Raw genomic sequence first — 14,489 nt, forward strand, 5'->3', positions numbered from 1 at the left:
CTCGCTGTCCTAGAACTCACTCTGTAGACCAAGCTGGCCTCACACTCACTGAGATCCTCCTGTCTCAGCCTCCCAAGTGCTGGGATTAAAGGTGTGTGCCACCACCGCCCAGCAAGAGTTAGTTTTCTTTAGGGGCAGCACAGGTGTGCCCCCTGGTAGGTTGTCTGTGCTCCAGTGACGGTCCTGCACCCACGCACATATGAGCAGCACTAACTAGAGTCAGTGAGACATGAAGTTAGGAGGGAGACTTAGGGGCAGAAATCCTAGGAGGGTTAGAAGGGAGACGAGAGAAGTAGGTATGATCAAAATATATTGTACATATGTATGAAATTCTCAAAAAATACAAGATACTTTATTAAAGAGAAGTCATCCAGGGACAGGGACCAAGCACTGTTAATGGGCTGTGGAGGTCTGCAGGTGCAGGCCTAGGGGTTCTGCGCTTAACTCTCCTGCTACGGAGGCCGGGCTGCCTGTGCCAGCGACTGTGAGGGAAGATGTAGCACATCTGTGAGTCTCTCAGGGATGTCATTTATTTTAGTTACACATGAATGTTGAAAAAAAACCAGTGAGGATAGGAATTGCTCAGCTAGCTGAATGACAAACAGCATGAGAATGGCCTAGGCCGAGAGCTCCTCCTTCACCAGCCGTCTCTGAAGTGCAGACCACACACTCTGAGGGGCAGGGGCAGCCAGCACCACGGCCTCACCCCTGCCCCTGTTCTCTTTGGCCATGGAGCCCCTGCTGCACCCCATCACTTCTAGCCTCTGCTTCCCACTCCTCTTCTGCCTCGTGGCCTTGGCACTCATACTCTGTGCTGCTGTCCTCGTCCTCGTCCTCACCCAAACTGACGCTTCTGGGGGAAGTGTCCCAGTGCCGGCGGGATGATGTCTTCTTTCTCCTTCGCAGCAACTGAGTCAGGTCAGGCAGCGGCTCCCGCCCTGACGGCGGCACCAGGCTCATACACGGAAGGAGTCCTTTCTCCTTCTTGCGCTTGTACTCCATTATTTGCTTAGTCAAGGCCTCGTGGTCAATCCCGCACAGATTTGGGGGTGTGGCTGGTTCCAGGGCATCGTGTGATGACAGGCCTTCAGGACTGCTGGGGAGCGGGGGCAGAGGAAGAAAAAGAGTCCTTCATACAGAGCCCAAACCAAGCTCCAAACCAGGGGGTTTAGACCTAAGCATCTGCAGAGAACACTTGTTACATCTCCTCGCACTACTGAACTTGTCTGAGGGTGACAGGGACTTAGAAAGGTGACCCTGGTTTAGGTTCTTCAAAGTCAGAGACCATGGCTGGTATTGGTCAGTGTGTGAACCCCCAGTTTTCCTCATCTGAGTATGGGTGTGTACGGGCAGCCACCAGAACTATGCAGGCACATGCTGGACCCAGGGGCAGGTACCACGGGGCAATGTGGGCTAGTGGAGACACAGATTGAGTGGCTGCTGTAGCCTAAGCATCTGTCACAGGGGACAGAAAGATGTCCACAAGCCTCACCTCAAACCGTCTTGTGCCAAGTTGTCCCTTTCCTCTGGGGGTCCAAAGTCCGCCTCTGCCAGTAAGCGATCTACCTGAGAAGAAAGCGTGGGGATGGCAGGCCTCAGCTCCGCCCTCTGCTGCCCAGGAACGGCATCACAGCCTCTCACACAGCCCGGCAAGTGCCTCCGGCTGCGGTCAATATGCCGCCCAGACACCTTCTCAATGTGGCAGCACAACAGAGTCTATGTCTCACACCCCTGCAGGCGCTTCAACCCACCACAAGCTCTCTGACGACCACTGAGGTTAGAATGTTATTGTAACATCAGACAAGTCTATGAATGGTGTAACTAGTATTTACTGGTTTCTCAAGTAGTTTCACAAAACGATTCCACTTTGCCACAGAATCTGAGCGTTTGGGAAAAGGAAGTTTCCAGTATGGACAGATCAGACACGAAGGTCAGTCACAGACACAGGGCCCACTCTGTGGGCTCAAGGGGCCTGAACCAAAGGCAGCAGCACTCGGGAGTCACAGGCAGGTAGATCTCTGTGAGTTTAAGGTCAGCCTAGTCTACAATGCAAGTTCTAGGCCAGCCAAAGCTACAAAATGAGACTCTGTCTTAAAAAAGATAAATATTAAATTTTTACTCACTGAAGTTTAATGAGTATAAAAAAGTATGAAAGTAAAGTATAAAAAGCTAACTACTTGAGCAGGGGAGATGGTCCAGTCGGTAAAGACACTTGCAGCCAAGCAGTGTCCTGCGTAGGGCCTCAGGACAGACATGGAGGAAGGCTGTCCTCTGACCTCCACACCCACTGTGCTGCCAAGTTTCATGCCAACCTGACATTCGGGAGGAGGCAACCTCAACTGAGAAACGCATCTTCTGGCTTGTAGACAAGTCTGTAGGGCATTCTTTAAAACTAAAGATTGACTGGGGGTGGGGCCACTGTAGGTAGACCTCAGGTACAGAAAGAAGCTGGCGGAGCAAGCCCTGAGGAGCAAAGTGATAAGCAACACTATACACAGTCCCTGCCTCCAGCCTCCACGTTACTGTACTGTTTGAGTTCCTGTCTTGAATTCCTTTAGTGATGAACTATGATATAAAACTGTAAGCCGAGGGGGCTGGAGAGATGGCTCAGAGGTTAAGAGCACTAGCTGCTCTTCCAGAGGTCCTGAGTTCAATCCCAGCAACCACATGGTGGCTCACAACCATCTACGAGATCTGGTGCCCTCTTCTGGCGGGCAGGCATACATGCAGACAGAACATTGTATACATAATAAATAAATTAAATTAAAAAAAAAAACTGTAAGCAGAAATAAACCCTTTCAACCGCAAGTTGCTGTTGGTCATGGTGTTTTATCATATGATATCATATGTTTTATCATAGCTGTAGAAACCCTAACTAAGATACACACACATACAAAAGTGAAGAAATATAGCTAGCCACAGATATGGCTCAGTGGTTGGGATCAGCGGTTGCTTCTCCAGAGGATCTAGGTTCAATTCCCAGCACCCACACACTAGTTCCTGGGACCAAATGTCCTCTCTGGCCTCAGAGGGTAATATAAACATGCAGTCATACATAAAGGCAAAACACTCGCACACATAACTTTTTAAAAATCTAATAAATATCAGGGTGCTGGTTGAGCATGCCTTTAATCCCAGCATTCAGGAGGCAGAGGCAAGCAGATTTCTTTGAGTTCGAGGCCAGCCTGGCCTACAGAATGAGTTCCAGGACAGGCTCCAAAGCTAAAAAGAGAAACCTTGTCTCAAAAACAAACAAAAACAAACAAAAAAAAATTTTTTTTAAAAAAAGCTAATTATTTCAAAAGCTTACCTCAGCCAGAACTATATCTTTTTTGTCTTGAATAAACACTATGGGTGGAACATTTCTCAGGGTCTGCTGAGACATCAGAAGGTGCCTGAGGAGAGAGCAAACATTTAGTGGGAAGGAGCCAAACTACATCACACCCACCAAATCTCCAGGCTGTAAGGAGGCTTGCTCACTATGGAGGCAAGGAAGGGAGGGAAAGAGACAGGAGGGGAAGAGAGAGGAAGGAGAAGGGAGGAAGAGGGGAAGGCAGGAGGGGGGGAAAGAAATGAAGTTTGGGGGAGCCTCTCTCAGACTGCCTCACCACTAAGAGTATCAGACGCCCCACACCACAGCTGCTCCTCACTCTGCCCAGATTGGAGCGCACTCTAACTATGGACTTCCAGCATCCTGTACTCAGTAGACGCTGCCTGAGAGGACTCCAGCCCGACATCCCAGCACGCTAGAGGTGAAGGGTTTTGGCACAGTTCAGCCATGTGATACAGATCAGCCAAACGAGGTCTAGGTCCTGTAATCCCAAAACTTTAGCAGCAAATTTGGGCAACTGCAATAGTGTCGAAGACACATTCAAATCAGCCTGATCGCCTCCAACCACAACCACACTTGTTTAACAGGAAACAAAGAAAGCGGCCCTTCTGTGATAATGCAGACACTCTCTAGAAGTGGATGCTAGTGACCCTTGCAGGAAACACAAGACAGTACACAGACGAACATGCTGGACAAAGTCTCCAGAACAGTCTTCATCCTGAGCTAGAGGAATATGTGAAGGCAAGAGCGACAGGGAGGAGCTGGAGGTATGTGGGAAGGAACCAGCTCCAAGATGTGTGGCCAGTTGGATTTCTGCCTTTTTGTTTTTTAACTGAGCAAACCGAGAGTACTGACTGGTTTTGTGCCAACTTGACACAAGATGGAGTCATCAGAGAGGAAATGCTTCCATGAGATCCAGTATAAGGCATCTTCTTAATTAGTGACCAGTGGTGGGCGGTGCCACCCCTGGCTGGTGGTTCTGGGCTCAGTAAGAAAGCAGGCTGAGCAAGCATGTGAGCAAGCCAGCAAAGAGCACTCCTCCACAGCCTCTGCATCAGCTCCTGCCTCCAGGTTCCAACCCTATTTGAGTTCCTGTCCTGACTTCCTTCAATAAAGAACAGCAATACAGAAGTGCACACCCAATAAACCCTTTTCTCCCCAACTTGCTTTCTGATCATGGTGTTTCATCACAGCAAGAGAAACCCCAACTAAGCCACGGAGTAACTTCATTAGGTTCAAACAGCTCATCAATTTGCAAAATTTTGCATTTCAGGATTCTTTACAATCTAAAAGTTATTGAGAACAGCCAACAACTTTTTTTTCTTTTTTGGTTTTTTTGAAACAGGGTTTCTCTGTCTTAACAGCCCTGGCTATACTCGAACTCACAGAGATCCACCTGTCTCTGTCTACTGAGTGCTGGGATCAAGGGCATGCGTCACCACCACCAGACCAACAACTTTTTTAAAAATGTTGTTCTAGGGGCTGGAGAGATGGCTCAGTGGTTAAGAGCACTGACTGCTCTTCTAGAGGTCCTGAGTTCAATTCCCAGCAACCACATGGTGGCTCACAACCATCTGTACTGAGATCTGGCGCCCTCCTCTGGCGTGCGGGCATACATAGAGGCAGAATGTTGTATACGTAATAAATAAATAAATCTTTCAAAAAAAAAAACATTAAAAAAAATGTTGTTCTATTGATGTTTACTACAGTAGAAATTAAATCTGAGAAACTTACAAATGACATATTTTAAAAGTTGTTTAAAATGATAAACCTACTAACTGCTAGCACAAACATTTTTAATGAAAAAATGACTTTTTAAAGACGTACTGGCAGCAGCGGCCTTGTTTGTGGTCTGCACATTTTGACAGCCAGCTTAGTGGAGGACAGTCAAGGCTACACTCTGCATCTGCTTCCTGCACACAAAACTGTGGCCCCACACAGATAATAAATGGAGGCGAGGAAATGTATTGGGAAAGCATGGATCTCTCTGATCCTCTGTACACCCTGACAAATTAAGCTCACATTAAAATGCATCAGGGCCTGGCAGGTTAACGCACCTTCTCTCCATGTGTGGCTTTACAACCTTGTATGCTAGTCCTGAGGTTGACACTGGAACCCTACATAGTACGTGCGGTGAAGTCATGATCCCACAAGAACAGTCGTAGAGTTCTTCAGGCAATCAAGCTCACGGAGGACGCCAACTGCGCAAGTGTTGGAAGATTACAGTTTGCTACCAGCTTTGGGGATGACCAGCTGCTTGCTTTTTGGTGGTTCACTTGTTTATTCTTCAGAGACATCTGCCAAAAACCTACACTTGAGAAGCTGTAGACAGTCTCTCTCCTCTCTCTCTCTCTCTCTCTCTCTCTCTCTCTCTCTCTCTCTCTGTCTCTCTCTCTCGTGTGTGTGTGTGTGTGTGTGTGTGTGTGTGTGTGTGTGTGTGTGTACACAGAATACCTGAGGGAAGGGCTGTGCCTCAGCAGACGTCAGAGACCTGCCTGTGTTCCCCATCAAGGGCTGATATTTAAAATCGTGTACTTTTACCTTTTACTTGTTTATCCAGGATATTTTTAGGTGAACGAGGCACCGTGTAAGCCTGGGTAGTAAGCATGAGCAGCAATGCAATAAGGAGCTAGCCTTAGACAGGGAGGCAGACGGAGCGCCCAACTATTGACAAAACAGTTCTTGCCTCAGAGGTCTGAACAAAACTCTTGGTGCCCCACAAAACTTCTGAGAGATCTGATTAGATTAGGCCTTACAGGAAAACATAACTTATACTCTGAAGTTCAGGATTTTCCTTAAAAGCAAAAGCCCTTAGTGAGAAATTTTGAAAGTTTACCTACAGTCAAACAGCCAAGCCACTTGAGGTGCAGGCAGAAAGCAGTACACGTACAAAGAAACATCATCACCTTATGTAGGCAGCACTCCTCTGCAGGACGGCCTCCGTGTGCCTGTTCTGGTCTGCAGAGACACCTATCTTCCAGTACACTCGGCAGGCTGAGAAGTCTGAAGTCACAGAGACCTGGGGTGCACCCCAGCTGCAAGTCACTTTAGGTTTAGGCTTTGCAGCTCACACAGTGTGTTGCAGGTAAGAACAACAGCTTCTTTTGCCTCCGACACCCAGAATGCTCTGGTGATGCCAGTCGGACACCACAGCATTCATGGCAAGGAAGGAGGGTCACAGACACCTAAGCTCACCCCCATGTCCCCCACAGCATTGCTGCACAGTAATCTCTCCAGATGTGGGGAACTGGAAATGACCAATTGCCCCTATTTCTTCTTAAATCAGCCCTTCTAGGAAAGATGGAGGACCCCACTACGTTTATGAAAGCAAACACAGTGGATCCCACACCACCCCCAAAACGTCTTCTGGTGCTTTGTCTCATCGCACTGGCTGCTGTGAGGTCACAGGTCCCTCACCCAAGAAGAAAAACAGCTCTACTTCTGCACCTTGTCCCAAGACTTAAACCAGATTTGGGACCACCTCTGTACCCCCAACCAAGACGTCAAGTATGACGGGTTCAGGCAAAACTAAGGCCGTGCCTTCCTGCCCCAGTTCTGACCTGTGCTCACCTTGGAGACCTCCACATTCAGGTCATAGACCTCCTGGCTCACTTCCGGAGTGCACAGCAATTCCGTCACTGCTTTGTAGAGAAGACCATTCAGGGCTCTTAGACGGATGGTGTCTTCCTTCCTGGCCTTCCGTAGGGTACTCTTCGTGAGGAACTCAAACTTGGATGGCTTCTGAGTCAAGTGAGACCCCAGGGATGGACTTTCATACCAAAACTTCTTTCTAAATCAAGAAGACAAAATTTAGATGTGGGGAGAGGGGCGCTGGAGAGATGGCTCAGTGGTTAAGAGCACTAGGAACTCTTTCAGAGGACCTGGGTTCAGTTCCCAATACCCACATGGTATCTCACAATCACTGTTCCCAGGGAATCTGATGCCCTCTTCAGACCTCCACAGATACCAGGTTTATACATGGTGCACATAACACACATGCAGACCAAATACTCTTACACGTATAATAAATGTTTTCTGTTGGTTTGTTTGGTTTTCTGGCCTCGAACTCACAGAGATCACCTGCCTCTGCCTCCGAGTGGAGGATGAAAGATGTGAGCAAATCTTCAAAAGTCATAGACATAGGCCAAGCAGTGGTGGCACACAGCTTTAGACCCAGGACTAGAGGGAGAGGCAGATGGATCTCTGTGAGTTCGAGGCCAGCCTGGTCTACAAAGTTAGTTCCAGGACAGCCAGGACTACATTAAGAAACCACACACACATACATATACATAAATCTTTAAAAAGGGGGTCTCTTTTTAAGAACAATTAGATGGGATAGTTATTAAAGGTAAAAAAAGGAGTTGCATGAACTAGGTCAAAAGGCCTTACATTCCCAGCACTCGGGAGGCAGAGGCAGGCGGATCTCTGTGAGTTCGAGACCAGCCTGGTCTACAAGAGCTAGTTCCAGGACAGGCTCCAAAACCACCGAGAAACCCTGTCTCGAAAAACCAAAAAAAAAAAAAAAAAAAAAAAAAAAAAAAAAAAAAAAAGGCCTTACACTCCAAGTGTAGAGTGCTTTCAGGAGACACAGGGACATGTTGATGGGAACCACGCAACAACCACTGAAGGTTGGTGGACAGCAATATGGCTGTGGGGATGGACAGAAGTCAGTTTTAACACAACCCTGTAATTCTGACTCATGTCTGTCTACAGTGGGAAGATGTTATCTCCAAATTTCACTACAGCACTAGGCCTCACTGACCACTCATGAAGATAAAGGTTGAGGGTTCTGAAGTGCTGGACTGAGCAGTTAGGAAACTGAGGAAAACCTCACTTCTCACTGTTAGAACAGGAGGGAGCTTCAGAACGGTGGGGAAAGAGGGCAGAGGCTTCAGGTAAGCACAAAACGCTTACAAGTAGAAGGACCCAAGGGCCAGATACACCAATACCCTGAAGCACGATTAACAAAAACTCAGAGACAGGAATTGGTGTTCAACCTGAAGACCAAAAAAGCAAAGCAGGCAGCCACTGGGTCTTACCTCGACCTCAGTCTGAAATGGCGATTTTGTCTCCGGGAATCTCAGGATGAGACTCAGCCTGTGAGTTGTCTCCTCCCGTCTTCTATTCCTCTCTAGGGCTGGGATTGTGTGTCCCCACTGCCTGGTCTGTAAGGCTGACCAGTGGGGCTGTTTTACTCTCTGATCTTCAGGCCAGCTTTATTTATTAAAATACAAAGGAAACGCCACTCTAACACCCTGCTCCCAGATTCTGCTTCCCAGCACAGTAACCTGGGCTCCTCATAAGAATGACCAATTCTTAGTGTTGTGGGGGATGGGGGTATATGTAAGATGAACTTAAGACATCTTGAGGGCTAGAGAGATGGATCAGAGGTTAAGAGCATTGCCTGCTCTTCCAAAGGTCCTGAGTTCAATTCCCAGCAACCACACGGTGGCTCACAACCATCTGTAATGAGGTCTGGTGCCCTCTTCTGGCCTGCAGGCATACACACAGACAGAATATTGTATACATAATAAATATATAAATAAATATTTTTTAAAAAGACATCTTGAAGTGCCACAAAGTAAGAATCACTAAACATATGGGATGTGTCAAGGGAACAAAGCAGCTGAGAGGCCGGGCGGTGGTGGCGCATGCCTTTAATCCCAGCACTCGGGAGGCAGAGGTGGCGCATGCCTTTAATCCCAGCACTCGGGAGGCAGAGGCAGGCGGATCTCTGTGAGTTCGAGACCAGCCTGGTCTACAGAGCTAGTTCCAGGACAGGCTCCAAAGCCACAGAGAAACCCTGTCTCAAAAAACCAAAAAAAAAAAGAAAAACAAAGCAGCTGAGAGGGCTGCTGATGACCAAAGATGGAACACTTTGAGCAAAACAAAGCAAAAGTTGATTACCACTAACTAGTCCATACTGATAAATGAATTAATAAATGAAGGGGCACATCTCCCACAAAGAATTCCAAACTATCCATGATCACAGTTCTTCACCTCCTAAGGTCAGAGATTACAAAAAGCAACTTCTTACCAACAATGACAAAAAAGGGACACCTAACACCCCAGGGCAGTGTAAGCACAGTGGCCAGATCCACCCTTGATAAAACAGTGGTTTTCCTCTGTTGCTTTTCCTCCAACTCCACAACCCACATACAGTCACGAAAAAAGTCATCAAATCCCCGTGGTGTGCAACCACACAACTTCCAACCAGGATGTCCCAAAACCATTACAGCTGTCAAACTGGGACAGACTGAACATGTCAGCCAAGCTACCATGTCTGAATAGCAAAGGACATTAAGGATACCACATTAAGTTCTGATAAAGAATCTGAGGCCAGTATCAAAACTATGCCCTTCTTCAGTAAACTAAAACCACCTGCAAAATCAGTTGTTAAAACAAAACCTCCCCAAATATAAACTGGCTTACCACACTTAGTAGACTCCAAGATGCTGTGGAAATCAAAGTATCTTTTTCTTGTTTTGTTTTCGTTTTTCGAGACAAGGCTTCTCTGCTTAGCCCTGGCTATACAGGAACTCGTGCAGTAGTCCAAGGGTGGCCTTGAACTCAGAGATCCCCCCCCCACCCTCCAGAAAGCCGCGCGATGATACCACACAGCGAAATCGGAGTATCTTTTCAAATACTTATTACTAAAATTATCTAATTAGGACAAATTTTATGCAATGTGATGTTTCAGGAGGCTTAACACTGTATATTTAAAAAAAGAAAACCTGAAAGCGTAGTGGGAAATTGTCAAAGGTCAAACTGCATGTGGCCTGCCAATAATCATCTTCTAAGACAAATATCGTTATCATCGCTCCCCTCCCCACAGGCACCTACCCCACGGTCCCGACCCAGCCCCTCGAGGACATCTGTCCCCTGCAGAAACAGCCTCCATCCGACCGGCCCTCAGCGGACCCTGGCCGGTGCATACCTGGTTTTCGAGGCAAATTTCTTGAGCAAGTTCTTGCTGCCGCAGGAAGCGACCGAGGTGTGCAGGGCCTGCGCGCCGCCGGAAAGAAGCGCGGCCCCATGGCCGCCCCGCAGGGTCTGCAGACGCGCGCAGGAGCCCCTCAGCCCCGCGGCTCCGGCCCACATCCCTCCGAGCGCGCGGCCCGCAAACACGAGTGGGCGCAGGACCGACGGGCTTGTGAGCCTGAGACGACTATAGACGCGACCGCCACTGGGCACGGGGGACGCCTCAGCCGCCGGTGGGAGGGGCTAACCGACAGGTGGGCGGGGCTACTGCGCGGAGTTATGACGGCTTGGGGGCGGGGCGCCAACTGCGGGCTGTGTGGCCAGGGACCCCCAACAACCTAGCATCTTGTTTTTAAGCCATTATTTATTTTGTTTCTTATTTCTATGAATGAAGGTACCGTGGGATCCCTGGAGCCGGGGTGAACTGCTGATGGCTTGATGGGAACTCAGCACCCCTCTCAGGAAGAGCAGCCAAGCATTAAAAGTTTAGCCACCTCTTCAGCCCCACCCAGTTTGTTTTAAAGCAAGGCCATGGTGACGAAACTGTAGTGTGCGCTTCAAAAAGCTGGACGGGTTTTTTGGACGTTTTCACCACTAAAGAAGGGACATGTTTGAGGAGACAGTTAAGCTTTAGATGATTCAAACCTGCAATGCCCCTGTGTGTGGAAACAATGTATGGTGGTCACCGATATTATACTGTCTCTGGGTTGTTGCGTTAGTTTTAAGATATTTTCCAAAAGTGAAAAACCAGGCAGATAAAGAATTAAGAAGGCTTTGCATCCATGCACTTTGGGTGAGGAGATGGGAGAAGGGCCTACCTCCACAGCCTACAGTCCTCCAAGGACCGTTTTCTTCGTGACTATTGTTAGCTTCCCTGTCCCACGTTTTCCCCCAGTATTTCCTCAACTCAAATCAGCAGTCACTTCGTCATGGGAGAGAAATAGTACAGGGACGTATCAGAATTTAGCAAGACGGAAGTTACCGTGAATCAGTGGATCTAACCCAGAACTTTCACCCAAATTCAAACGGCAAACAAACCTGGTGCTTTCATTTAAATCTACTGTTTTTAGGCTGAGCTTTTGAAGTCAGTTGTTAAGAACAATGACCAGGTCGTTCTGTTCCAGGTGTCAAGGGAAGTCATGTTCGCCAACAGTCAGTACAAGGAGTACATTTTAGGATGATGTGTGCATGTGATGATAGGTCACACAAAAATCCACTTCTGTCTTCAGTCTGGGCTAGAGAATTCAATTGATACAAGCCAGATAAGCAGGATGAACCTATGTGGAGTTTTTAAAAATAAGTTTTTTGCTGCATGAAGTCCCATAAGGAATGGTAGCTCCATAGGTAGCCAGTCACACGTATACTGCAGTGGACAGAGCAATAGGGCCTGAGTGTGGCAAGGCCCAAGGACCAGAGCAGTCAGCTCGTAGAGGAAGGTGTAGCTGGAGACAGAAGGGACCTTCAGCAATGTGATAGTGGTAACAGAGGATTGTCACTTCAGGGGAGGACTCTGACCTAAAACCCTATCCCTCAGCATCTCAAGGGCTGGTATTATAGGTGCGCACCACCACGCCTGGCCAAGAAGAACAACTCTACACAGGAATTTCATCTCTTATTAAGAAACAATACGAGTCAGGGAACTTCTTTGTACCCACTAATTTTTAAATGCCTTTAATTCAAAACCATAAATAAATCAGAGCAGCCTGTTTGGAGATGGTACATTTCAAACTTCTTTATAAAGAAATGTATCCAAACTGACCATTTTCACTATTAAAGTAAAATGATATTACTGTCTATGCAATGAATGGGAGTTTTAAGTTCCTCAAGGCTAATCTCATCGATTAGCCGGTCCCCTGATACAGTAACACACTGGGTGGCAGAGACTCTAGAGGATGTGTTGGATGGTGACGATAAAAATGATGCAGGTGATAGTAACATTAATAACAGAACTCAGAGAGTCATCTGCAAAGCAGCTTTTATAGCATACTACGACAGAAACATGGATGAGTCTGTGTCTTCCCATGATGCCAGAATGTAGTAAATAGCATTAGATCCATGATGATGCTGGTTTTGTTGGCTACGCTTTACCAAGTACTCTTGGTTTCCAATTGTTATTGGCAAATACAGGTTCTTTTAGGCCAATCTTATTAACTCTTGGATCACACATTACACCTCACACACAAGAGGTGTGTGTGTGTGTGCGTGCGCGCGCGCATGCATGTGTAGGTTAAGGGAGGCTACAAAAGTTTTAACAAGGTTCCACAGTTCAAAGAGACCTTACTGGAGACAGAAGTGGTTAGAAATATAAGAAATCCATTTGGAGATCTGCTGGAATTTCAGAGCTGAGCCACAGGGTCTCATGTGTGAAATTTTAAGCTGACTGGAAGTTCAGAACTGAGCCGCAGAGACACTGGGCTGTGGAAGGCAAGACACAGAAGTATAGAGGCAGAGAGAAGAGCAGACGGACGGAGGATCACAGCTGGAGTGGGCCCCATCAAGCAATGAGATTCTTGCTGAGCAGAATGTGTCTGCCACGGGCAGACATAAGTCGTTCGCCTGCGGACACTTGATGCACACACACGGGATCTCCCAATCAGAACATATTATGTGAGGGAAGAATCTATTTACAGAAAGAGAAAAAAAAAAAGAACCTAGGGGCTGGAGAGATGGCTCAGTGGTTAAGAGCATTGCCTGCTCTTCCAAAGGTCCTGAGTTCAATTCCCAGCAACCACATGGTGGCTCACAACCATCTGTAAAGAGGTCTGGTACCCTCTTCTGGACTGCAGGCATACATGCAGACAGAATATTGTATACTAAATAAATAAATATTTAAAAAAAAGAACCTAAATGTCGGTGAACTGGGGAGAAATAGTATATAGAGGTGTATCCATGTAATTGAGTGCTAAAAGGCAAAGAGGAAATACTGGTGCTACCTACAACGTGTATGGACTTCAGAACAGGAAACTATCTGGACTTGGGAAGGCTGCTAGGTGTGACTATATACAATTCCATTTATTTGAAATGTCTAAAATAGGTCAGTCTATGAGCAGAATATAGGTTAGTGATTGCCAGAAGATGAAGAGATAAGGCAGTGGAAAACAATTGCCTTTTCCTTTAAGAGTGACTTTCCCCCTAAACTTGATTGCAGTCTCAGACCCACAGTTCTCCCGCCTCATCTCACATGTATGCCGTATATGTCAACAAAGGTTTTGGTGTTTTTAAAAAAAATATTTTATTTTTGAGACAGGAACGTATGTATTTCTGACTGGTCTCAAACATACTATGTAGCACAAGAATGAATTTAAACTTAACTTAAAAAATATTTTTTATTTTATGTGTATGAAGGTTTTGCCTACAGGTATGTAAGCGCACTGTTTGTGCCTTGTGCCTGAGAACACTCGAAGAGGATGACGGATTCCCTGGAACTGGAGTTATGAACAGCTGCCAGGTGATATTTAGGTGTGGAAACCGAATCTGGGTCTTCTGGAAGAGTAAAAAAATGCTTTCACTTCAGAGTCATCTCTCCAGCCCCTGCTTTTTAGTTTCTAAATTTTATCAGGAGATAACGGTCATGGTTGTACAGTACAAATGTCCTTGTACTTAATGCCAGTACATGGTTAAAGTGACTAATTTATACACATATAAATATACACAAGTATACGCATATAGACATACATACGGTAACGAAAAGGGCAATCAATCCTACTTGTAAAAGCTTAAGAAGATGGTTCGGGAAGACTGCGCCAGGATCTTGTAGGGAGGAAAATCAGTTAGTTCTACCAACTACGGACCATTATGAGGGAGGAGGGATGGATCTGTGAAAGAGAAAATCAGGAGGAGGACAATGGCTGAAGTCAAGATCTGACCTTTGCGGTAAGGTAGAGGGCCAAAAACTTGGTCATATTCAGGAGCGTCTGAGGGCGCTGGAAGAGTAGATTTTACACAACGGTGCATAGATAGACCTACGGAAACGATCAAGAGCATGGCTGAAGTTTGGCCAAAGACTTGGCATGTTTCTCAGAACAACAAAAACTAAAAAAAAGTAGAGGCAAATCACCACCCCACAATACTAGATAGATTAGACACGAGCATCCCTCCGTAGAGGAACCGGCCCGCCAAGAAAGCGGGAACCATGCCCTCACGGACCGCTGAGTGCAGCGCAGCCCCCCGCCCGCCC

General features: G+C 46.9%; 1 protein-coding gene across 1 annotated transcript; it reads right to left on the reverse strand.

Annotated features, from left to right (window-relative positions):
• Positions 1-325: 325 nt before the first annotated feature.
• On the reverse strand, positions 326-10,548 carry Rbfa (ribosome binding factor A). Its single transcript, XM_005356299.2, has 6 exons — positions 10,269-10,548; positions 6,902-7,121; positions 6,238-6,350; positions 3,311-3,395; positions 1,493-1,566; positions 326-1,096 (listed from the first exon to the last, which is right to left on the reverse strand). Exons 1-6 carry the CDS (start codon positions 10,430-10,432, stop codon positions 703-705), a joined length of 1,050 nt encoding a protein of 349 aa, XP_005356356.1. The 5' UTR covers positions 10,433-10,548; the 3' UTR covers positions 326-702.
• Positions 10,549-14,489: the final 3,941 nt, after the last annotated feature.

The sequence above is a fragment of the Microtus ochrogaster genome, chromosome 18 (assembly GCF_000317375.1).
Source record: "Microtus ochrogaster isolate Prairie Vole_2 chromosome 18, MicOch1.0, whole genome shotgun sequence".
In the NCBI taxonomy this organism is placed as follows: domain Eukaryota; kingdom Metazoa; phylum Chordata; class Mammalia; order Rodentia; family Cricetidae; genus Microtus; species Microtus ochrogaster.